Raw genomic sequence first — 26,472 nt, forward strand, 5'->3', positions numbered from 1 at the left:
TTCAAAATATTTCATAATTCACAAAATCAGATGAGTTTTCTTCAGGGGACGGCACACTCCTTTCTTCAGCAATCTTTTTAAAGATGTTCTAGGCCTACCTTCCTAACACTTCTTAGGTCAATGCTTCTTCCAGGTCAACCTATGAGACACTCTGACATTAGACTGGGGTACCAGCAGTGCTGATCCTAGAATCCTGAGGCTGAGAAGGGCTGAGTGAGGAAGGTTACCATAGAGGCCGGCGGCTATCTGGTCGTCCGTCAGGTTCACGGGGGACAGCGTGCCTTCCTGAGAGGGGAAGGCGTCCTGGCCGCCGAGGGGTCTCCCTTCCACGGTCCCCACTGCTTGCTCAGGCGGGGCGGTCTGGGTGTGGAACGGAGCTCCTGCCTGAAGGCCTCCACACTTACAGGTGTATTCCAAACCACTGCCTGTGAGGAAGGAGACGGGGGTAGAAGCATGTGATGTTAAGACCAAATGAAAGGGGGCGCCTGGGTGGCTCAGTTGGTTAAGTGACTGCCTTCGGCTCAGGTCATGATCCTGGAGTCCTGGGATCGAGTCCCGCATCGGGCTCCCTGCTCGGCGGGGAGTCTGCTTCTCCCTCTGACCCTCTCATGCTCTATCTCGTTCTCTGTCTCAAATGAATAAATAAAATCTTTAAGGGCGCCTGGGTGGCTCAGTTGGTTAAGCGACTGCCTTCGGCTCAGGTCATGATACTGGAGTCCCGGGATCGAGTCCCGCATCGGGCTCCCTGCTCGGCGGGGAGTCTGCTTCTCCCTCTGACCCTCCCCCATCTCGTGTGCTCTCTCTCTCTCTCTCTCAAATAAATAAATAAAATCTTTAAAAAAAAAAAAAGACCAAACGAAAGGGGCTAAACTTGTTTTTTGTTTTAATTTTCCAACTCATCATTTTCTTAAGTGCTTTTCTCCCTGTGTTTTCCTTTTGCATATATGGCTTACTATGGAAGCCACGCAGACTCAAACCCCAAGGCCTTCTTGACCCTCCACCTTCCCTTTATCACCACATCTGGGTCCGCCCAGACCTCTCCTTCCACCTCCTTCTCTTCCCTCTGCCCCGGCTGCTACCATCCGGGTCCGTTCGGGTCGGGCTGGCAGCAAAGCATCCTGACCGTCCTCTTCCTTTACCACGGCCCCTCACACACGCAGCTGATGAGCAAAACTCCAGCCCCTCAAATCCCATCAGCACTCTGGCTACAACAAATCTGAGCAAAGCTAAAAAACACTCCCCTCTGCTCAGGAAACGCAGTCCACGATGCTTAGCCACATACTCTAGACCACCCACAGCCTGACACATCTCATTACGTCTCCACCTTTATCTCCCACCACGTCTGGGGTCCCTTTTGAGGGGAGAACTGCCTCCCAGTCACTGGGATGGTGAGAGTGGGCGTCTCTCATTTTCCTGACAGTACGTCCTAGAGAACGCTCCTCTACCTGGAATGCTTCTTCCTCCCCACCTGCACAGGGTCAAGCCCTCGGTCACCCTCTTCTGAGCCTTCCCTGACCTAACTAAACATGACTTTTCTTTCCCTAACTCCCACAGTCCAGCTCTCAGACCCTCTTACAGGGACCTGGGACCGCCTAAGACTCCCTTCTAGTCTGTAAGACTTTTGAGGGCACCAAACCGTTCGGATCAACTCTCTCTCCTCACATCTACTAGATTGCTTTTGTGTCTTTCAGGTACTTAATATTTGTTCACTGACTCAAGCAGAAGAATCATATCAATTCATTGCATATAATTACTGTATCTAGGTGTATCACAGTATCTTAAACGTGGCTGACAAGGGAAGATGTTTACAACGTATGGTTAAACGAGAAAAGCAGATAATAAGACTACGTATGTGATCCTATTAGAAAAATATATAAAAGTTATCTGGAAGCTACGGAGATTTTAACTTTTCTCTGTATTTGCCATTTTTTAGAGTGAATATTAACTGTGTTCAAAATCACTTTAAAAAAATAAGAAAATTCTTTGACTAGCAATTTGTTTCTAGGAATTTTATCCGAAGGATGTACAAAAAGATACAGAAGGATGTTCACTGTTTCCATGAGTGAAACAGCGGGAAGAGGCAGACACCACAGTGCATCAATAAGAAACTAGTGAAATAAGCTCTGGTGCATTTATGCAAAGGAATTCTATGCAGCCATTAAAAATGCTGATGTAGGTAGACATTTTTAGCACGGAAAGATAAGCATAGTGTGTTAGTGAGTTTTAAAAATACATTATTAGGGGTGCCTGGGTGGCTCAGTCGTTAAGCGTCTGCCTTCAGCTCAGGTCATGATCCCAGGGTCCTGGGATCGAGCCCGCGTTGGGCTCCCTGCTCTGCGGGGAACCTGCTTCTCCCTCTCCCCCTCCCCCTGCTTGTGTTCCCTCTCTCACTGTGTCTCTCTCTGTCAAATAAATAAAAATCTTAAATAAAAATAAAAATATATTATTAGGGCGCCTGGGTGGCTCAGTTGGTTGGGCGACTGCCTTCGGCTCAGGTCATGATCCTGGAGTCCCGGGATCGAGTCCCGCATCGGGCTCCCTGCTCGGCAGGGAGTCTGCTTCTCCCTCTGACCCTCCTCCCTCTCATGCTCTCTGTCTCTCATTCTCTCTGTCTCAAATGAATAAATAAAATCTTTAAAAAAAAAATATATATATATATATTATTAAATCATTTGGAGAAAATAAACCTATTTTGGCAAATAATTATATTTATATGTATACATATTAGAAAAAGTCTGGAAGGATACACAACAAACCTATTTAACACTGCTTTTCTAAGGCTAAAGAATTACAGGTTGCTATAATTTTTTTCTTCATGTGTTGACTTCCTAAATTATGCACTATAAACATGAGTTACTAATCCAAATAAATTTAAATCTACCCACAGCAATGCCAGATGATAATGATTTGATCACAACTTCTTTTTTTTTTTTTTTAAAGATTTTATCTATTTATTTGAGAGAGAGGATGAGAGGAGAGAGAGAGCACATGAGAGGGGGGAGGGTCAGAGGGAGAAGCAGGCTCGATGCGGGACTCGATCCCGGGACTCCAGGATCATGACCTGAGCCGAAGGCAGTCGCTTAACCAACTGAGCCACCCAGGCGCCCAACTTCTCTTTTTTTTAAAGCTCTGAAATTGCTTGGATCCTCAGAAGAAAAGAAATTTAAATACTGATTGTATTTTGAGGCAATTAGAAAAAAAAAAAACCCACCACCACCATGATAGATTCTGTAACTGTTCTCTTCAAACTCTGTTCATGTGAACCGTCTGGGGATATGTGCTAAAATGCAGATTCCCAAGCACCTGCTGTGGATCTGCAATGGGGCCCCAGTGGTGGGCGTCTCTGACATCCCCACTGACCCGTCCACAAGACACTCTGATGCATGTGGCCCACTTGGGAAAGTACTGGTGTCAAACAATGACCCTCTAATAAAAAAAGTGGAGGGAGGCAAAATGTTCACAGTGAGGCATTAGGGATCACCTAACTTTTAATTCTCATGTATCCAAGCTAAGAATTCTGAGCCAGGGAGGTTTGGTGACTTCATAGCTGGACCAGAACCCACATTTCCTAACCGTGTGAGCAGTACTCTGTCTGTGAACCAGCAGCACAAGTCCGTCTTCTAGCTCTGCAGGCAAGGGGCCTCCCAGGTGACTCCACAAATCCACCTCCCTCCCCCAGCAAACACACACAACACTGGGTGTGGCCCTCCAGATGATATGCAGTGCCCTTGTGACCGGATGTGCTTCCCCAACAGCAAAAACGAAGACTCTGACTTACTGTAAGCAAAGTAAACAAAGCAGGGCATTGGCCTCCGTTCTTCCTTCTCCACCCCCCCCCCAACAGCACGGCAGAGCTAGAGGGGTGACCTCCCCAAAGGCTCAGCCGCTCCGATCCCCAAGCGCCAGCACACTCTTCCTGGAGAAGCACTTTCACGAAGTATGCTCCTATTCAAGAACCAGTGAGGACTCACCAGTCAGAATGGCTAAAATTAACAAGTCAGGAAACGACAGATGTTGGCGGGGATGCGGAGAAAGGGGAACCCTCCTACACTGTTGGTGGGAATGCAAGCTGGTGCAGCCACTCTGGAAAACAGTATGGGGGTTAAATAAAATAGAGCTACCCTACGACCCAGTAATTGCACTACTGGGTATTTACCCCAAATATACAAAAGTAGGGATCCGAAGGGGCACGTGCACCCCGATGTTTATAGCAGCAATGTCCACAATAGCCAAACTGTGGAAAGAGCCAAGATGTCCATCGACGGATGAATGGATAAAGAAGATGTGGTATATATATACAATGGAATATTATGCAGCCATCAAAAGGAATGAGATCTTGCCATTTGCAACGACGTGGATGGAACTGGAGGGTATTATGCTAAATGAAATAAGTCAATCACAGAAAGACAAGTATCATATGATCTCACTGATCTGAGGAATTCTTAATCTCAGGAAACAAACAGGGTTGCTGGAGTGGATGGGGGGTGGGAGGGATGGGGTGGCTGGGTCATAGACTTTGGGGAGGGGATGTGCTACGGTGAGCGCTGTGAATTCTGTAAGACTGATGAATCACAGACCTGTACCTCTGAAACAAATAATACATTATATGTTAAAAAAAAAAAAAAGAAGAAGATAGTAGAAAGGGAAAAATAAAAGGGGGGACATCGGAGGGGGAGATGAACCATGAGAGACTATGGACTCTGAGAAACAAACTGAGGGTTTTAGAGGGGAGAGGGTGGGGGGATGGGTTAGCCTGGTGATGGGTATTAAGGAGGGCACGTTCTGCATGGAGCACTGGGTGTTATACGCAAACAAGGAATCATGGAACGCTACATCAAAAACTAATGATGTAATGTATGGTGACTAACATAACATAAAAAAAAAAAAAAAAGAACCAGCGAGGACTTTTAAAATGCAAATAACCCCAATTTTTTTTTTTATTATTTTTGCAACCAGAGACATATACAAAAGCAGACACCAGTATAATGAATCCCTGCGTGCCCATCCTGGGCTTCAAGAGCCATCAGAGCTTGGGCCCCAGCTAGACTCCTCCACCCACTCACATGGGGGTGTTTGGAAGCAAAACCTAGAGGGTCTATCACTTCCGTCCATAATGATTTTAGCATATATTCCTCAAAGAGCTCTTAAAAAATAATTATAGCGCTAAAAAAAACCTAAAAATTTTTTAAAAGATTATTGTATATGGTCAGTATTCACATTTCTCCAATGTTCTCAGAAAAACTTCTGTAAGATATCTGAACAGGAATCCTTGTCACAGATTTCCACTGGTTGCTCTGGGTTTTAAGTTTTTGGATCCATAGATTTCTCTTTTTTTTCTTTTTTCTTTTAAAGATTTTATTTATTTGACAGAGAGACAGCGAGAGAGGGAACACAAGCAGAGGGAGTGGGAGAGGGAGAAGCAGGCTTCCCGCAGAGCAGGGAGCCCAATGCGGGGCTTGATCCCAGGACCCTGGGATCATGACCTGAGCCGAAGGCAGACGCTTAACCGACTGAGCCACCCAGGCACCCCTAATTTTTCTTTTTTTAAAAGATTTTATTTACTTATTTGAGAGACAGCGAACAAGCTTGAGAGAGCACAAGCAAGGGGAGGGGTAGGCAGAGGGAAGAGCAGACTCCCCACTGAGTAGGGAGCCCGATGCGGGGCTCGATACCAAGACCCTGGGATCATGACCTGAGCCGAAGGCAGATGCTTAACTGACTAAGCCACCCAGGCGCCCCTCTTTTTTTCTTTTTGAACACAGCTTTCAAAACATATTTATAAGTTGAGGTATAATTTATATACAAGAAAATGCACAATTGTGGAGTTCAGTGAGTTCTGGTAAATGCATACGCCTGTGTGACCACCTTCCTCATTAAGATACAGAACATTTCTAACAACTCAGTAAATCCACACTGCCCCTGCCCTCCTTTGCAGACAATCTGCCCACCTCGCACCCCCCCCCGCCAAGGCCACTGTTCCTCATCAGAGCACTGTTGCGTCAACTAGGGCTTCTCAGAACTTCTCCCATGCAGGGCCAACCCCTCCAGCAGGCACATGAGGGTCCTTCATGATGAATGGACCGCCTGAGGGAGTTCTACTGCTCAACCCTTCCCACCCTCCATGTGTTCACAGGGCTCATGTGATGTCATCACTCCCACCTGTGTCCTTCTTTACTAGACCATTCTACAGCCTGGAATTTCAGCAAACTTCAGTACGTGCACTTGAACCACACTCTTTTCGAAGCTGGCCCCGAATCTACTTCCTCTATAGCCCTTCTCCTCTGGTGCTAGTCCACAGAGGTCTCTTTCCTCCCTCCATGTCCTGCAGCACTTAAGTGTCCAGACCAAAGTATGCCCACCCTCTGCTTTCTCGGCTTCATGGGTGTCTCCGCCGTAAGAACACGAGCCCCTGGAGTCCCTCCGTGCTATGCTCTTGGTTGGGTCCTCTCCAGTGCCAAGAGCCGTGCTGGGGAACGGACAGCCTTCCCTAAGTGCCTATGTAATTCAATGGAAAGTCGCCAGGGTTCTGTGGAGACTAACTAGCAAGGCAAAGAACGACATTAAATGTTGAACTAGTCCTCATTCGCTGGAATCAGAGGTAATGTGTCACCTCTATTGCCAGAAAACGTTTTTTGGATGGTGCTGAAACTCTGGCTGCTCTCGAATGGCCCGAGAACAATGGCCTGAACTTGATAAGGACCCATCGTCGTTAGAGAGCACACCGAGAATGAGATGTGCACCAGCCCAGGACTGCTGTGTTCAAGTGAAACACAGGAAAAGGTGCAGCCCAGAAAAGCAAAATAAAGAGGACGACAAAATCCAACGGTCTTGACCCTGGCTGCACTTCAGAACCAACAAACCTGGGGGTGGGGCTTTTAAAAATTCAGATACAATGAACTTTTAGTACTTTTAAAAAGCTCCTCAAGCTTTTCTCATGTGCAGCCAGGATTGAGAACCAGTGAATTATTTAACAGATATAAAACTTGACTGCTGAGGGGCACCTGGATGGCTCAGTCAGTAGGGCATGCAACCCTTGATCTCAGGGCTGTGAGTTCGAGCCCCATGTTGGGCCCAGAGCTTCCTTAATAAAAACAAACTTGACTGCTGAAAACAAGAGTTTAGACTTCCCTCTGGTTTCAATCCATCGACTGGCACCATGTGAATTTTTAGTAATTACTAGAGTTTAGTTAATAGGCCTGGACCATTAAGGGTATAAAAGTCCACGACTACCAGTAAATGCTACCCCAACAACGTGGGCAAAACCACAGGAGTAACCACAAAATACCTGCAGAATTCCGGCACTCTGGGCCTAGATGCTCAAAGCTCCCACCAAGTGGCAATGGTTCCCACCGGCACTGCCCGGGAGCTCGAGAGCAGGGGAGGGGGGCAGCTGTGCTTGGGTCTTTAACTTATAATGACCATAAATGCCAATGAAGCATGAACCTCATTTTACAAGTTGACCAGATTAGTGATAAATAAAAGAGAGTGAGTCACAGAAATCTCAGTGCTCTGGAAAATAAGAGCACTTCAAAGCATTAATTCTAAAGTACACAGCATTTAATATACGGATAATTAAACTACCTAAGGCAAACTATCATGAAAAATAAGTTACTTTATTAAAGTGAAAACTGTGTATGTTCCTGACTTTAAACCGTTTAGAATGCAACATTTAGAAATGTTAAAAAGCAAACTATTTTATAAAAAAAGCCTTCAGTGAAAAACAGAGCTGGAGGAGGTTTTTTGTTTGTTTTCTGGGTGGTTTTTTGTTGTTGTTGTTGTTGTTGTTTTTTTACAAGATCACCCTCTCCAATTTCCTCTGTGACATTTCTCCACCTAGAATCTGTATTAGTTCTTGGTATATTCCACTGTGTACCTACATTTGTTAGAAAATTGATTTTAAAAAATAAAATGGATTTTAGAAATCACTCTGTTCACATATCCCAACTCTTCTGCTATGCCAACCAATACTTTTATTTATAATGCCAGGTGCTTTCTGAAAACACAACTATGAACACTGTGGCCAGCTATTAAACATGTATTTTGTCAAAATTTCAGCTAAACATTCCGATCTGATTTTTAAAGAACATGTAGCTTGTTTGTCAAGAAGTAGGCCTGAAATATCTGAATCATAACGGAGGCCATGCAATCACTGGTATTTTCCCCAAATAAAACTACGAATTCCAAGGGATCTCAATACATGTAGTTTTTCCATAAAGAAAAGGGCTTGGGCATAAATTCATCCTTTTCAGTGCACATACTGGTTTGAGGAACAGACAGTAGAGATTATTCATGAAAGATCACCTGCTTTTTTGGTACATATTACTTCTGGGAGAAGGTATGCATCTTTGATGGAGGAGAAAGGGCAATCCCATCCTGATTCAAGGCTCAACATTCAGAACTCTGCCTGAAGGCCAATGCCTGTGACCACCAACACAGTCAACTTGAACTGGAGAGCTTCAAGGGTCAGAGCTGCAGTTTAATAATTTCTAGGGCCGTTTTAATATTTTCCTGGGAACATTCCAGACAGCTTTCATGAATGTATCTAAAAGTGGGTACTTAGAAATTAAAATGCTAGGGTGGATGAAGAATCAGATTCTCCTCACCACAACCCCACCCACATTTAATTACAAACCATCCCAAGACCTGACCCAGAAAAGCCACACTGACAGGCTGCATTAACTAAAGTTAGGTTAAGCATGGGTGCATTTCCAGAAACAGCTAAAGACCTCATCTCCTCCCCTGATCTCAGAGGGCCTGACTGCAGCTAAACTCTTGGAGCACTTTCTGTTTGCTCATTTGGTGGTTAACACATATTGCCATAGGTTATCGTTCATATTTCTGGTATACATGTCTTGGCTTGGATTAGTCCAACTGGAATACAAGTTCTTCAAGGCATAGACCACATTACATCTTTGTTGCAGTACCACACTTTGCACAGAGTTCACAGTCAATGCATAGCTATCAACTGACCTGAACAGAGAAGGGGACAGAGCAGACTGTAAATATCTTTACTGAGGGGCACCTGGGTGGCTCTAACTCTTGGTTTCAGCTCAGGTCATGATCTCAGGGTCCTGAGATAGAGCCCTGTATCGGGCTCGGCGCTCAGCATGGAGTCTGCTTGTCCCTCTCCCTCTGCTCCTCCCCCTGTTCCTGCTCTCTCTCTCACAAATAAATCTTTAAGAAAAATATTTTTACTGAGATATGAACGACTAGCTGCTTGGAGGAAGAATAAACAGCTGTGGCCACTGTCCAATATCAACAAATTCACTTCGTCCTTAATGACCGAACATCCAAGAACTCACTTCAGTTCTCAAAAACTACCAATCTGTATGCTTTAGCCAGATATGAACTGCATACTTTAGGATTCAGAATATATGTCAAAGTAAACTTGCATCTTTTTCCGGAGATTGCACGGCCATGTCAATACCCATTTAAAACAATGAAGCGTCAGTTTAAAAGAGTAAGATTGTCAAACATGTGTCCAGGGACAGGTTCACAAAAGTGGTGGGCAGATTTTAAACTCATAAAAGATTTTCCTTTGGGCGGGGGTCCTTTTCCCCAAGGTTTGTAACAGATGTCCTAGATCTGCAATTTCAATTTTTCTGAGTGTCCACGATCTCTTTTGATAATCTTTTTTTTTTTTTTTTTAAGATTTTATTTATTTATTTGACAGAGAGAGAGAGAGCGCACGTGCACAAGAAGGGGGAGGGGCAGGCAGAGGGAGAAGCAGACTCCCCGCCGATCCGGGAGCCTGACATGGGGCTCAATCCCAGGACCCTGGGATCATGACCTGAGCAGAAAGCAGCCGCTTAACCGACTGAGCCACCCAGGCGCCCCTCTTTTGAGAATCTGATGAAAAGTCTTCAATTTCTTCACAAAACTTCCTAACATAAAACTGTTCATAAAGCAATGGCCCCCAGATTAAGAGGCCTTGCTCTAAGGCGGTTTATTCCAACAGTATTTCCCTGAAACAGGGCCTGGGTACCAGTGGTGGTGGTGGGTGGCAGCAGAGAACCCATGAATTTTAGAAAAATACTTTCTCAGCTGAATCTGATGGGCAGCCTGGTGAAGAGCAACTTTTAGAGAATAATTCTGCTGAAAGGGGTCCGAGCAAGAAACATGGAATCCAGCCTTCTCATGACAGAAGAGGACATGGCAGCCCTGATTCTTCCTCTCTCAACCAATACTGCAAGTTCCTGAACCACTTCTGGGTCAGCAGGCTCTCCCCTCCATCAGGCCATTATACACTGCAGGGCTTCAGAAGCATTTCGTCCGGATTATACGATGTTCTTGTAGCATTTATTTTAAAAAATTGTGATTAAAAAAACTTCTAAGTCCTTAGACAAGTAAATGGTATATTATTTGAGCTAAGAGAAAACTCACTAGAAATGGTATTTCTATAACGACTTTATTTCCCTGATTTTGCTTTGGCTCAGATCTCTGTCTACAAAATTGCTTTCACAGTTATGGGAATGACTTCAAGTTCATACTTTTTTTTTTATTAAACCCAAGATAACTAAGGGTGTAAATATGGAAGCTGATTTAAAAAGCAGTTCTTCTATTTAAGAAAAAAAAAAAGCAATTCTTCTGAGTATGAGAGATTAATTTCCTACATATTGTGGCAGGCAGTTAAATTACACTGTTATAGATAGTTCTGTTTATATTTGCTCAAAGACAGGTATATAGTTTTGGAGTATTTGTAAGTGCAAGTCATTCATTTACGATTTTCTCTCTCCAGAGGGAAAAGGTAAAAAAAAAAAAAAAATTAACTCACTCCTCAAACCAAAATAATCCGACTGATTTACAGGAAGAATAAACATTTTTTCCCAAGGTTTGTGTGAGAACAGAAACTTATTTCCTCTTGGCTTTGTAATTCCATAAGAGAAAATATTAAGTACAGGAAACTTAGACCATGAGGAATCAAAAGGTGTTTTATGGATATATGCACCCTGATGTTTACTGCAGCATAACCAACAATAGCGAAATTATGGAAGCAGCCCAAGTTCAACTCAACTGATGAATGGATAAAGAAGACGTGGTATATATATACTTTGGAATATTATCCAGCCATAAAAAAGAATCTTGCCATTTGCAACAACATGGACGGATCTAGAGGGTATAATGCTAAGGGAAATCAGTCAGTCACAGAAACACAAATACTGTATGATTTTACTCACACGTGGAATTTAAGAGACAAATGAACAAAGAAAACAAGGGACAGACAAAAACCAGACTCTTAAATATAGAAAACTGATGGTTACCAGAGGGGAGGTGGCGGGGGGGGGGGGGGTGTTGAAATATGTGAAGGTAATTAAAAATACAATGAGCCCTGAGTAATGTATAGAACTGCTGAGTCACTGTATCGTACACCTGAAACTAATATAACACTGTATGTTAACTATACTGGAATTAAAATTCTAAAAAAAGGAACACTGAGAAAAAAAAAGTATAGAATATCTTTGGTCATCAACAAATTTCAGCTGCATCAAAATTATGACAAGGTCTCTTTAATCCCAGAAGAACGTTTGTGACCTTTTATGTGACAAATACATAGAATATGTAGGATTCAACTTTTGTTAAAAAGAATTTACATCTCTAAAATATAGAGCCACACACACACACACACACTTGTACACACCAAACACACAAGGGGTTACCCCAGGGGAGCATGAGGGAGGCTTTCACTCTTTATTTTAAGTTCTTCTGAACCATTAATTTGTTACAAGCACATATTCCAGTTATTATTTTAAGAAATTGAGTAGGGGTGTTAGGCATTATGGTGCTACAAAAAAGAATGCTCTTTTGCCTGTGAAAAAGGGATGCTCTCAGGGTGCCCGGGTGGCTCAGTCAGTTAAGCTTTCAACCTTTTTTTTTTTTAAAGTATGCTCCATGCCTAGACCTGAGCTGAGATCAAGAGTCAGGGGCTTAACTGACTGAGCCACCCAGGTGCCCTAAGCGTGGAGACTACTCAAAAAAAAATTTTTTTTTTTTTAAATAAGACATGCTCTTATATCTCCAACCTAGAAAAATTGAGAAGTCTCTGGATTGGGCACAAATACACATAATTGAATTTAGGCTTTGTTTGTAGCTTTTATACAGACTCTGAATGACTCAGAACTGAAAATTTATTCTACTTATTTTGTGCTTTCCATTTTTTACTGACATCTTTCCTTATCTTGATAAAACTGTTAGTTGGGGAGGCTTAGTAATTGAGGGGAAAAAGTGACAGCCAGAATTATGAAGATAAACATTTGGATTAAAAACAAGAGACCATTTGTGCAATTTTTGTGTGGCAATTTGTTCTGCATCTACATTTCCATTTCTGGAAGTAGCAAAAACAGGGACAGCAATGACAGCCGGCATTTACTGAGCATCTATGCTCTGGGCTGCAGACTATTACAAATGCTTTACTCACACTGACTCATTAAACGTTCCCTTCGACCCCAGGAAGGAACAAAGACAACTTGTCCTAGGGGCACAGAAAGAATCTGAACCCAGAATGCCTGGCTTCAGAGCCCAAACCTAGCTTTTTTAAAATCAAGTACCGGGTTACTGTAAGTGATCGTTTATATGCTCTTTTGGGGACATCAAAATTCCACATCGTTTCAGTTGGGGGAGAAAATGTCTATGCTGTTCATGCCTTTTGGTACAGAAATGTATTCTAGACTGGGTGTGAACAATATTCTATATTGTTCGGAGCCCGCGGTAAGCCCCAGTGCATTTGGACACATCTTCACCCTTCACAGCGTCCAAGTGTTGAAAATCTCTACCATATCAAGCTGCTTTGGTTTTCGGTCCATATAGCAAACACCAAGTAATGAAAGTTTAATGCTCTGCCCTCACCTAACTCCTTCTGCATTAGGACATTAGAATACAAATGTGATGCGAATTACAGAAATACTTTAAAATTGTTCTCTGAGAGGGAGCTACCTTCGTGACCACGTAAGTGCTATTAAAAATATTTATACTTCTGGGGCTCCTGGGTGGCTCAGTCGGTTAAGCGTCTGCCTTCGGCTCAGGTCATGATCCCAGGGTCCTGGGATTGAGTCCTGCGTCGGGCTCCCTGCTCAGCAGGGTTCTGCTTCTCCCTCTGCCCCTCACTCCACTCATGCTCTAAACTCGCTCTCTCTCAAATAAATAAAATCTTTAAAAAAATATTTATACTTCTGTTCAAATGCTGTAGGTCTCCTACATCTCAGCTGATTAATTTAGGTGTTTGTTTGCAGGGTCAGATATAAACAGTGATGTCTGGAATGTCGGTGTGGCTGGAAATGGACCACAAAGCACTGTTACACAGCCAGACAAAACCTTCTCCCGGTTCCTGATGCTCAGGGTGTCAGGCAGATGACCACATGGTACAGCAAAATATTTTTGGCAGGAATGTGAAACAGAAACCCCAGTTTGGGGTGGAGGGAGGAAGCTGGCAGGAAAATGTTCTTATAATGGATGACCCACTGTACCATCTGTGTCTGGGGATATTTAAGAGTTTTATTTTGACTTCACATCTGACCTCATGATTTTTAAAAAGAAGTGGAAGCAGACATATGATGAGTTACTTAAGACTTTGCTTGAGTCCACATGTCATTTTTATCCTATTTACTCTAAAATGATCCCTCTGGGGGTGCCTGGGTGGCTCAGTCGTTGGGCGTCTGCCTTCGGCTCAGGTCATGATCCCAGGGTCCTGGGGTCGAGCCCCGCGTTGGACTCCCTCTCCCACTCCCCTGCTTGTGTTCCTGCTCTAGCTATGTCTCTGTCAAATAAATAGATAAAATATTTTTAAAAAATAATAAAATGACCCCTCTGTACACTTACTAGACTTGATTCTAAAAGGCACAAACCCCACCCCTCGGCTGTCATTGTCATGTTTTCTTCTACAATAAACTATCTGCTCCACAGCACGCTTACTAAAAACTAATACGAATTCAGGTTTGGAAGTGGAAACTTGGGAAGATAGAAAAATACTCAGTTCCAGGCTATTTTAACCATTACCCTTTTGCCTATAAAGAAACAAAGAATTTAAAATTTTTGTCAATGGTTTACTCACGATTCAGTCCACACTGCACATTTTCACATCCAATTAAATTCAGTGTACACTCATCAAATCACGTGAAGCATTTACATTCATTTTACCTAAAGCATTTGGTCAGAGTGGAGGGTGTGTTTTTGGTAGCTTCCCAAACCTCAACTATAGTTTAGCTTGTCAACAAAAGAAGCCCCACGGGATACACTATAGCAACATCACCAGTGACAAGAAAGGTCTATCCTGAGCTCAATGTGAGCCAGCGGTGAGCACAATGACCACCTTACAGGATGGGTGCCCTTCGAATCCCCATTTTACAAATGAAGTGTAAAGAAGGGTGACTTTCTCTCTCTAGGTCATGATGGTTCGAGCGAGCGGGAGAGTCAGGAACAAAGCCCTGTCCTAGAAGGACACGATGACTGCTTAGAGACACGTGAAAGGGAAGTCACATTAACGAGGCTTGCAGGGAAATATCACATGTCATAAAATCTTTCAGGGTAATTTCTCAATTAGTTTCCGTTTTTAAGAAAAGCGGGGGTGAGCAGGAATCCCAATGAGGAAAGGATGAGAAAGAACACCTTAAGCACCTGTCAAAATGAACGGTGGCAAAGACTCCCTTCTCTGGCTCCAGGGGCCCTTATCAGAGAGGCCTTTCTGGACCACCCCATCTCCAATCGCCCCCACCCCATCACCGCTCACTCTCCCTATAACTGGAGTTCCTTCCTTCATGGCACGAGTCACGTCCTGACATACTGTGCCCTCAGCTGGAGAGTAAGCACCATGAGGACAGAAGCCTATACCTATGCTTGGAAAAGGGCAGGAACAGAACCGTTGTTTGCTGAATTAATACATGAACTAATACAATCTCTCTCCCTCCGTCAAAGTTTTAACAAAGAACATTTCATGCCAGTACTTTTTACTGAGCGTGTCCTGGTAAGTAGGGTTACAAACACTGTGGGACTTTTGCAGGCTGTCCTGTATAAAAGGAGCAAGTACATAACTAGAAGACATGGCAGCAAACCAACAGCCCCAGAAGACAGCCACCAGGCCACTCAACCCAAGCTTGCTTTTCTGCTCCCATCAGCCCAAGGCCAGTGAAACCACCAGACAACGGGAATCAGCAGAGCTCCTTATGAATTTTGATTCTTGGTGTTCATTCTACCCATGACCATTCTAAAGCTTCCTCCAGGGTTTCAAAAAATGGTTCTAGCAGGTGAAAAAAATCCATACCTCCTGCAAGTACACTATCCCCATCTGTCCTCATCCCCCGGTCCCTCGGAACGCCACATACCTGTAACTTTACCCAGGCTCATTTTGGGGAAGTCAGGGTTCCTCAGCTCCTCCGTGCTTGCAGACTTCATGACAGAGTTGATTGAGGACAGGGTGCTAATGAGCTGCGAGTTCAGAGAGCCAATCTGTGAGTGTGGCTCCCCAAAAGCTTCTGCCAGTTCACTGTAGTTCTCAGCCAGCAGAGTCTGCTGCTCTGCCAGTAACTTCTGGACGCGCTCGATGTAGTGGTCCAAGCCGGTCATCGTGCCAGAAGGAGCCTGGGGCTGGGGGCTCTCCGTGAACTCTCCAACGGGCTCATCCCCAACACCTACGCTCCTCCTGCTGGCTGCCAGCCCCAAAGTCAGCTGCGGAGGACCACAAGCTATGGTCCTCATTTTGAGACCAACCAGATAGTTGTCGTGAATATTTATCTGCCCCACGCCTGACTCTTTGGTCTTCACAGCCGAAGGCCTGTCAAAGCCGGAGCTGCCAGACAGCACTGTTCCCACGCCGATGGACCGCATCTTGGCGGAGGAGTTGACATCCTTCACACGGCCTTCCCCGATGGCCACGGTCCGCATCTCCACAGCCTGGGTGCTGGTCTGCTTGTCCAAAGTGCTGAGGGAGGTGCTGGTGCTGGAGTCCACGAGGGTGGCCGTCTCGGTGTTGGTGGACTGGTCCACCTGTCCCCAAGCCATACTGGTGTGCTGGCTGGTGGTCAGAGGCACCGCCATGACAGCGGCCTCGCCCCGGCTAACAGCCTCTGTGTTCACGCTCCGCGACGTGCGCTCCTTCGGAGGGCAGACGGTCACATCGACAGAACAATCCCCGCAGCCGATGGATCGCACTTCTTTGAGATTCAGGTTGGTCTTGAGGAGCGAGAGGTCATTCACAGACTCCTCCGTGTTGCTGCCTGTTTCGCAGATACTGATTTCCACCCCCACGCTCTTGTCGCACGTCTCCACGGACCTCCCGGCACACTGGTCGTGCATCTCCACCCGTTCCTTGACAACCCACCAGTTCAGGGGCAGCTCAGGCCCCGCGGCTCTACTCTCACACACGGGCTGGCAGGAGACCGCCACGCTGCGCGTGTGCATGGAGGTCCCGACGCCCGTGTCGGCCACGTCCACGTGGCGGCCCACCATCTGGTCTCTCGTGGGCACCACGGCCTCCACCATCTTGCTGCAGACAGGCGGCTGGGCCGTCACGGCTTTGTCCACCTTCTTCCTCGACCCAGCGGCCTGCAGTTCTTGCTTGAGCTTGGTCATCTCGCGGTCATGCGTGGTTTCCTTCAGTTGAACTTCCAGGCGGTAGATCTTTTCCTTCAGGGCTTCTATGGTCTGCTGCTGCAGCTCGATTTCTTTGTCAGCTTCCGTCATCAGTCCCAGCATGGCCTCCGTCACGCCGACCCCGGAGCTCCTCGTCTCAGTGACGGTCCCCACAGCGGCGTCCCTACAGGCCCCGGGGCCCCTGCGGTACACGACCACGTGGTCCATGTTCTCGTTGGCGCCCACGGCCACGGACCGGCACTCCCCGTTCTCCCGGAGCTCCGAGGAGGCCTCGCCGCTGCTGTCCTGGATCTTCTGCTCCAGGGCCCGCATGTCCGCTGCGAGCTGCCGGAACTCCCTGATGCTCTGCGTGCTCTGCTCTACGCTCCTCATCTCCTCCTCCTCGTAGTCGATGTACAATTCCCCGCCGCCTCGCCGGGCCCTGGAGAGCTCTTCCAGCTGGGATGCGTTCCCAGCGCTGTAGGACCGCTTCCTCATGCCCCCGATGTCGTTCTGGGCTGTGGCTCTCTGGTTTTTCAGCCGCGAGGCCAACTGTCTTTTCTCCTCCTGCAAGACTGAGATCTTTACCTGGAGCACGGGGATGGTTCGCACCTGCTCCTCGAGCTCCTTCAGGCGTTTCAGGGCGACCGCCATCTGCTCGCGGATGTGCTGCAGGTGCATGGGGCTCACGTTGGTCACTGGGGTGGAGATCCCGGAGCTCAGGGGGCTGTGGCGCATGGAGCTCCCCATGGACGAAGTGGTGGCAGGAGCCGGGGCATAGCCACTGTAATCCCCGTTGCCTTGGTACCCGTTCTGAAGTGGGTGCATGGCGGGATTGTGGTTTCCAGAACCCATAAAGGAGGAGAGCGAGCTCGTGGAGCCCATGCCTCCAAAACTGGCCAGCCTGGGCCGTCGGAACTCGCCCGGTGCCACCTGCATGGCGACTCTCTCCTGTTCCAGTCTCCTCCGGGTCTCCATCAGCGTCTTGGTGACATGAAGGTTGTGCTTCGGGAGCTGTGGTGAGGGTGGTGGCGGCTCTCGGCTCTCCGGGATGGTAAGAAAAGTGGGCGAGGCCTCCAGAGGGGCAGGGGGCCTTGGGATTGGCGTCGATGTCACTTGGCTTCTGGCGAGGAGGAAGTAGGGGCACTGCTTGTTGTCATCACTGTTGGAGGAGGACAGGGATTCTGTGGAAGTCCATACACCTTGCTGGCCGGGCGCCGCCCTGCCGTCTGGGCACGGCACTGATGGCTTCCGCCTCTTCTGGATGTTCAGTTTCTTGATGGTGTTTCCTTTCTGTATGTCATCCACGTACTTGAGGAAGTCTAAGTCTAGCTGATAACCGTAGGGGGTCTCCACAAAATAAGGATCTTTCTGTTCCTTGTCATGATCTCCATTCAGAACACCCTCTGCTTTTCCTAGGAGAGCGAGAAGACAATGTTATAAAGCTATGGAATACACTTGGTGATAAAAAAAACAAAAACAAACAAAAACTAGCATTTGTGTATGGTGCAGTGTGGCCAACTAGTATGATTTAAGAGTTGACAGCCTTCCTTCTGTTCTAATCCTGGATCTACAACTTAACAGCTGGGTGAGTAAGTTAATAAACCCTTTGGAACTTCAGTTTCTCCCTGAGTAAAAATGGAAATACACGTATTTACCTCATAAGGTTGTTATAAGAATGTAATGAGACAGTGGTTTTTAAAGAGCCAAGCGTATATTAAGTCCTCACTAAACACTTTATTTTTGAAAAGAACGTACTGAAAAGACGTGAACGCATTTCGAGGAGATCATTTCTTTTGTGGTCTCGAGTCCACTGAAGTCTAGAGAGCAGTCCTTAAGACTCCTATTTTCTAAAGTGAACGCTGAGGCACCAAAAGTGAAAAGTCAGAATAACGGACCAAATCAGCAGAGATGCAGGAAGCCCGGGGTGGGAGTTCTTACAGCAGTCACTCTTCTGCAGACTTTGCAGCCTTTCTAAACAGCGGCCAAGGGCGCCCTTGGTGTCTGACAACCCTCCCCAAGATCACAATTTGCCTTGACCCCTTCCTTGCTGAGAGAGCCAGGACCCAGGGGCCGATGAGTGATGAACTCCGGCAGCATGGGTAGGAACACAGTTGGAGAACAGACTTCAACTCTATTTCGTGTCTTCCCGTTTAAAACCACCACCATCACCAAAAGCCTGCCCCAACTAAGAGAAAACGTTTTTCTCCTCTTTGACTTCTTTTGGACAAAACATTCCATATCCTAAGAATACCCCATGTTGTGTTTTACCATATGCAAACAGATGCAAAAGAGAATGAAAATAAAAGCAAACCTATACTCCAAGCCCTGGATCCTGAGGCGTTCAGTAAATGCTACTTCTGGCTAAACCAAACATTTAGAAAAGGAAACGCAAGAACTTTTTCAAGGCACAGACCTTGCTGCTGACCCGAGCTGTGCATTTCAAATGGAAAAGCAAGGCCGTTTTTGTTTGTTTAAATTGTAGGATTAAGTAATGTGTTTTCCTAAAGTCGTAATAACAAGCTCTGTATTTTTTGAGCTATGGAAAATACCCAAAAGCAATGAGTGAAAATGCAAGCCATTTGTACCCCTACTCCTATCCTGGATATAAAAACCCACCGGACTGTTGTCAAGTACTTCCAGCAATGTGGGTTGCCTGTCTGCCCTTCCCAGTCCAAACCCTGCTGAGCATTTACACCTGATAGGGTGAATGCTCTGAGTAAACCTTTCGCCTCCAATTTGCCCTCTTTCCTCTGAAATGTTGGAAAGAAAAGTACAAAAAGACTGCCAAGCAGCAGAGTTGTGTATTCTCCGTGCCCTGATTTAAAACAATATTAAACTGTTCTCGCTGTTGGAAATGAGGCACCAGATTTCATTTCTAAAACATGGCAAGAGAATTCTACTTGAAAGAAGTGCTCAACCTTAATCACTGGCTCACCCATGTAAGGGTGAGCTGATGATGAGCCGGCACCAGGAAGCTTGTGCTCATGCTAACAGAACTGCGTCTTTCTTTCCCTCTTTCTTTCCTTTTTAACTCCACACGGACAACACGCTCACCCAAAATATGCAGCCCGACCTGTTTCCAGTGCTGTCTGAAATTCCACAAGCAAAGAGAGCTGCCCGCTCTGGTGTCAGGTAAAAGCGGGCAAATCTGACGGACAGGAGCCCCCGATTCTAAAATTGGGCTGTGGCTCCTCCAGGCCACAGGGGGCTCAGCCCTGGGACCAGGCCCCCGCCCCCGCGCCCCCACCCCCCTTGCGCTCGGCTGCCTGCCGGCGCTCACCCTCCTCCCAGGCGCCCGCTGCGCTCTCCACCCGCCTGATCACCCGCAGGCCGCGCACCCTCCTTCCGGGGAGTGGGGGCGCCCGCTGCGCTCCGCTCCCCGCCGGCAGCTCATCCCCCTCTCCGGCGCCCGCTGCGCTCCGCTCCCCGCCGGCAGCTCACCCCCATCCCGGGCGCCCCGAGGGCTCCCCACCGGCCTGATCGCCACCAGCCGCCCAGCCGGCGCCTTCCCGGCCCGCCGGCCTGCTCCCTGCTCCGCGCCCGCTGCACCCCCACCCCCGGGGCGCCCGCCCGGCTGCCCAGCTCACCAGCTGCCTCGCACTTCGCCCCGGCGCTGCCTCGGACGCCCTCCGTCGGTCTGCACCGGGTAAGGAAAGGAGGCTCAACATTCGTGCACACTTCGCCGGGCCACGCGCAACACCATAGGCCCAGGTCGCACCAATGAAGTCTCCCTCCGGCTCCGGCGACACCACCCCCAGCCCACTCAGCTGCTCGGCACTGCCTGCTTTCTTAATGAAAACAGGAACCCGGGATCTCGTGAAAATGCGTGTCCTTCAGGCCAGCGTGGCCAGGCGTACAAATACCGCGGGCGATTCAAACATCTCCACACACAGGCTGTGCGTCTGCGGTACGAGCCACTTCCGAGGGCGAGTTTGGGTGCTCCTGCCGACGCCAGGCAGCCGCGGCCCTGGTCACCTGAGGACGTTCCAAGCACAAAAGGCACCACTGTCCCCAGCAGGTTCTCCAAGCGCGCGGCAGTCCCGGCTGGTCAGGGGCCCTGCGGGAACTCTTCTCAGCCCTTGGCTCCTCACCAGCGACAAGCAGTTATCCCTTAACCATAGTATGAATCTCAACTGAGCCTTTGCCCTTGATGAAAAGTTCTTTAAAAAGCCCCACCATTTTCCAGTTACAAAAGTAGTCCATGGCTTATGTTAAAAAAAAAAAAAAAAAAAAAAAAAAAATCACCTCCAGGCCATTTAAAGAATGAAAAAAGTCCCTCGGCTCTCACCGCTTAGGGGCCCTATTAATATTTTGGTATAACTCCAGAATTTTTCTGTGTATTTCTTAACAGAGTTATTTTACCCATTTTCAGTAGAAAAGGTTAATTTTTATCTATTTCCCTTCAACGTGCTTTTTAAAAAAAAAAAAAACGCACTGATTTGATGTCAGGATTTAGAATGCAACAAAGCACATCACATTTTTTTTTTTTAAGATTTTATTTATTTGGGCGCCTGGGTGGCTCAGTCATTAAGCGTCTGCCTTCGGCTCAGGTCATGATCCCAGCGTCCTGGGATGGAGCCCCGCATCGGGCTCCCTGCTCCGCAGGAAGCCTGCTTCTCCTTCTCCCACTCCCCCTGCTTGTGTTCCCTCTCTCGCGCTCTCTCTCTCTCTGTCAAATAAATAAATAAAATCTTTTTTTTTTTAAAGATTTTATTTATTTATTTGACAGAGAGAGAGAGAGCCAGCACAAGCAGGGATGCAGCAGGCAGAGGGAGGGGGAGAAGCAGGCTCCCCGCAGAGCAGGGAGCCCGACGCGGGGCTCGATCCCAGGACCCCGGGATCATGACCTGAGCCGAAGGCAGACACTTAAGCAACTGAGCCACCCAGGTGCCCCAAAGCACATCACATTTTTCAGTGAAACTTAACTGGCCGGCCCATCTTTAGTTACTTCTCAAGTTCACAAAACGCATAGGTCATGCTGAATTATCCCCCAAATGAACTCTGGACTTCTCAATCTGGGACTCAGGAAAGGTTAGAATTTAACCATGTTAGGCTTGATGATTTCCTAATACTGCTTAAATCAGACTATCCTAAGAAGCTGTCATCCAAATTTCATCCCCCAGCACCTAAAAAAGCAACCTGTGTTTCTCAAGGTGTCATTTTTACAATCAACTGTCCACTGTATGTTCTACAACTAAAGACAAGACACCCAGTGTCATTTTTTTACCTCCTGCTTTCTGGTGTACCTTCACGTACAGTAACACAAATATGGCATTTATAAGGCCCTGATTGATTTCCCAACTTCTCCAAATGTGTAGGTTTTCTCTCTGTGCTTAAGTATCTTAAGAGCAACAAATTTAATTTTTAAAATTTCCTTCACTACTCCCCCTTCCCAATCATACACATCATTTAATAAGATGTGTGGAACTATGGAGATGTTTAAACATGTTTCCCGAAGGAATAACTGAACATACAGTAGTATATAATGAATTTTTAAGAACATCTTAATATTCTGTAGGCAGAAGTTGCTTGCTCTGTATTAGTGTTAAAGACAATTCTTACAAGAAGCTGTTTCAGTGGTTATCTTTAGATTGTAGAATCATGGATGGTTTTTATGTTGTTCCTTATATCTTATACATTTTTACAACACATAGCTATTTATCTCATAAAAAATATTTACAAGATTATAAGAAGTTACTGGGAAGCAAGAGAAAATGTATTGACATAAACTCCAAGAAAGTTCTTTTAGGAGGGGGATGAACAGGGCAGCCATGGCAAAGACAGCCAGATGTTCCTCAGTATGTGTTATCCCATCTTTGAAACTAACAGGACTCCTGGTTTAGTTGGGCACATACAAAGACTACATTTCTCTGGCCTCTTTTACCGTTAGTATGGCCATATGCAGAAACGTCATAAAGCAACCCCCCGGAACCTCCCTTTGAAGACACAGGAATAGTTCTCTGGCCTCCTTTCTTCTTTGTCACTTCCCCCATCCTGCTGCCTGGAATGCAGATGTGATGACTGGAACACTAGCTGCTTTATTGGACCGTGAGTTCACACATAGGGATGGAAGAACAATGTGCTAGAAAAATCCTGGGTCTCTAAGACCTCTGCGGATCAGAGCTATCATACTACACCTCTATACGTCTATGTAAAAGAAAGATAAACTTCTCTTTTGTTAAGCTATTTTGCGTGTTGGGTCTCTGTTACTTGGATCTACACTGAATTCTAATGGATACAGCAGTCACTCCCCTGTGTCTCCCCTCCCCCACAAAAAATTAAGACCAGATCTTGAAAAGAAGAAAAATGTTAAACGATTAACTGGGGTATGTTACAGTAAAACTTTTTTATACAGAAATTTTTATTAACTCAACAATAATCAGGAAAGAATTAAAAAAACAGTTTGTAAAAAAATCTCTAAGTGAGTTATAGAGAATCTTAACTGCCTGAAACCTTTTTTTTTTTTTTGGATTAACAGGGTTATGCCTATTTATATATGGCCAAAAACCACTGGCTATGTCTGCAAATGGAATCCTGAAAGTAACAGCTTCCAACTAAATATTCTGGAATCAGAAGGCTGTCCCCTGGGGTTTACAAGAATTTTCTAAATGTCTGGAAATCCAGTGGTGGAGACTGCTCCTGGCACCACCTCTGCCTTCATTATATAGCATTTATTACATGCTTAATTGGGTGCAGAAAATGGTCTTATTCAAATAGTGGAAAGAGTAGGAGGAAGGATTTTAAGAAATAAAAGGAGGTATAGTCTAGCTGGCAAATAAACACCAAACATCCTAAACATAACACTAATTGAGATCAGTTACAAAGGCATGTTATCAACAAAAACAATATGATCATATGTGAATAATTAATCAAAACAGAAATGGAGTTAACCAAGAGCTGAGTTTTTAAGGTAAGACACGTGATGATAGAGTAAAAGGAAAGAGAGGCAAACGGCCAAGGGCCAGGGCAGAGACTGCTGCTATGGCCCGAGGACAGACGAGGTCAGAAGAGAGAGGGGGGTGGCTGAGAACGAAAGAGGCCATCAGACTCAGGTCCCAGACCAGGGGGATCTGGTCCACTTACGATCACCCTGAGGTGCACACCCAGCCCCACGCTAGAGGCTAAAAAGACCTCCACTTAGACTGTCTTGACACTGTGTGTGGATTGGACCAAGGGAGGCAAAGAGATTAAATTCAAGGGGGCCATTTAGAATGTTATTATCCTCAAGTGTGACAAGAGGACCAACCAAATAAAAAATTTATTCATACATTCAACTTATAATTAATATTGATAAAAACAATCTTAGTAATAATATCCATCCATCCGTCTGTCCATCCATCCACCTGTGCATTTATCTATCACTATTTACCAGGCTCTGTTCTAAGAGCTGGGGACACAGTGTGAACAAGAGATAAGGTCCCCAGTTTCACAAGGCTCACAGTCTAGTGGGGGTGGGGTGCACGGGGATAAAACCCAAATAAAATACAAGGCAGAAATGAAACAAAGAGGTGGAATCAGCAGAATTTACACTGTTGCAGCAACGTAAGGAGGCGGGCCGCTAACAGCAGGTACACAGCTTCTTGGGTTGACGTCATCTTGGGGCTGACCTACTTCCTAAACATGAATGGTATCAGAGTCCCTCTTCCCGCTTGTCTCTCATGACCCACTTTCTACGGTCTGCAATTTGGGGTAACCAAACGCCAAATGAGACAACACTAACTAGAGACAATGTCCCAAGTCCAGAGCAAATTCCCTTGTGTTCAGAGAGAAGCCGAAATCAACAAACTGATGGTAATTCTACTCTTTATTTATATATTTACCACCTATAAAACTTAGAGCTCCATGAGAGGGGCCCAATTTATGGCCTCAAGAAAAGTTTAAAATTTCCTTGCAGCTTAGCTGCATGAGCAAAGTGAAATGCAGATATGGGTCCCTCAAAAATAACTTTTTTTTTTTTTTTAGAGAGAAAGAGCATGTGTGCAAGCATGGGAGGAGCAGAGGGAGAGGGAGAGAGAATCTCAAGCAGACTCCACGCTCAGCACAGAGCCCCATGGGGGACTTGATCTCACACCCTTGCGATCACGACCCGAGCTGAAATCAAGAGTCGGATGCTCAACTGACTGAGCCACCCAGGGGCCCAACTTCTTTTTTTTCTTTTAAGTAAGCTCTATGCCCAATGTGGAGCTTGAACTCAAGACCCTGAGACCAAGAGTTGCATGTTCTACCAACGGAGCAAGCCAGGCACCCCAAGAATAATTTCTTTTAGATGAACAAAAGGTGTTATATGATCTTCACTTCTCAAGGAAATCAAACTTTCCAAACTATATTTGGTTTGGGCAGACAAAAAAATTAATACATTCGCTGGGAGGTGGGAGATTAGACTAGATGGTAGTAAATTAGTCACAGGATTAACCTATTAGTGATGGTTCTCAACTGGGGGTGATTTTTGCCCCCCAGGGGACACATGGCAAAGTCTGGACATGTTTTTGGTCATCACCACTAGAAGGGGGTGCTATTGGCATCTCGTGGATAGAGGCCAGGGTTGCTGCTAAGCATCCTATAGCACCCTACAGTGCTCAGGACAGCCCCACCCCCCCTAAACAGCGGATTAACCAGTCCAGAATGTCCGCCATGTTGAAACGGAGAAGGCGTATGCTAAGGACAATGAACAGAGTCAAAACTTCCTGGAGAGCGACTGAGAACTTTGGCTACAGAAGCCACAGTCTTCAAGGCCCCACTTCTTAGTGGGGCCGTAACATCATGCTCCAGGGACAGGGTGAAAAATGCCACTTTTGAGCAAGAAAACGCTAAATACTTTTCTATACATTCTACCACAGTGAGCCATTCTTTAGTATGAGCAAATCACACCGGAGGTTTCTGGACTAACACGTCCTGGTGGACTTATCGATGGACAAAACTTTGATATTATTACTTTAACTGTCAGTGAGGATACAATGACTTCTTCTGGTTTCACTGCTGCACAGTCTAGGCCCAATTACTGACTGACTGATGGCACCATGAAAATAATTACACCCATGGGCACAACTTCCATGCTTTTTATGTGTTTTTCTTTACCAGATGCTCTACCTGAAGTGTTGAAACTGAAGAACTTTGCTAATTCCCGTAACCATACTGTCTGTACTCCCGTGAAGCATGAAGACTCTGCCCCAAGAGCTGAGTCAGTCCCTGAGAAGCACATAATTATCATGGATTCCCATATTTAAAAGCAGCAGAGTTGCAAGCATCCTGTTGTTGGAGGCAGTCGAAGAGACTCCACATCAGCTAGGGCTGACAGGCAGGAAAGAAAACCAGAAGGATGAACTTGCAGAGGGAGAGAAAGTTCTCACGATGTTAATTACTCAAAGTATGAGAGCAACCAAGTTAGCAAATCAACTTTTCTAGGCTCGGATCAGTGGGACAGAGAAAACAGTAAAGTGGAATAGATCTTTCTGGACAGGTTTAACAGGAAAGTTCTGCTGATGGCATTGTTGACAGTAAGACTGTCAGACCCAAGGACCTTCCCTATACCAAATCTACAAGCAAGGGCAGAACATACAAAAAGAAAGAGAACAGTGTAAGCATTCCTCGTTCTGCTTTAAAATAACATAGGACACGGGCGCCTGGGTGGCTCAGTTGGTTAAGCGACTGCCTTCGGGTCAGGTCATGATCCTGGAGTCCCGGGATCGAGTCCCACATCGGGCTCCCTGCTCGGTGGGGAGTCTGCTTCTCCCTCTGACCCTCCTCCCTCTCATTCTCTCTCCCTCTCAAATAAATAAATAAAATCTTTAAAAATAAAAAATAAATTAAAAAAATAAAAAATAAAATAAAAAAGACTGCAGATATATTGAGAGATTGTACCTACATCTAACGAGGTTAAGATACCTCCTTACTTGTTATTAAAAGAGTCAATCT

The 26,472-nt window shown here is 45.9% G+C and overlaps 1 protein-coding gene across 11 annotated transcripts in view; it reads right to left on the reverse strand.

The window, feature by feature from the left end:
* Nucleotides 1-26,472, reverse strand: part of KANK1 (KN motif and ankyrin repeat domains 1) — a 170,671-nt gene that overhangs the window by 14,362 nt on the left and 129,837 nt on the right. For 8 of the 11 annotated variants that reach the window (XM_081802809.1, XM_081802811.1, XM_081802808.1 and 5 more), the window contains 2 exons: nt 15,312-17,972; nt 228-425 (listed from right to left, as the gene is read on the reverse strand). In XM_081802809.1, the coding sequence (XP_081658935.1) occupies nt 228-425; nt 15,312-17,972 (2,859 nt within the window). Of the gene's footprint in view, nt 1-227; nt 426-15,311; nt 17,973-19,614; nt 19,743-20,001; nt 20,059-20,147; nt 20,318-26,472 lie in introns of those variants that run through there. The other 3 variants (XM_081802812.1, XM_081802814.1, XM_081802813.1) reach the window with 3 other exon arrangements.

Source organism: Leptonychotes weddellii, chromosome 14, assembly GCF_054177405.1.
Source record: "Leptonychotes weddellii isolate Sample4059 chromosome 14, ASM5417740v2, whole genome shotgun sequence".
NCBI lineage: Eukaryota > Metazoa > Chordata > Mammalia > Carnivora > Phocidae > Leptonychotes > Leptonychotes weddellii.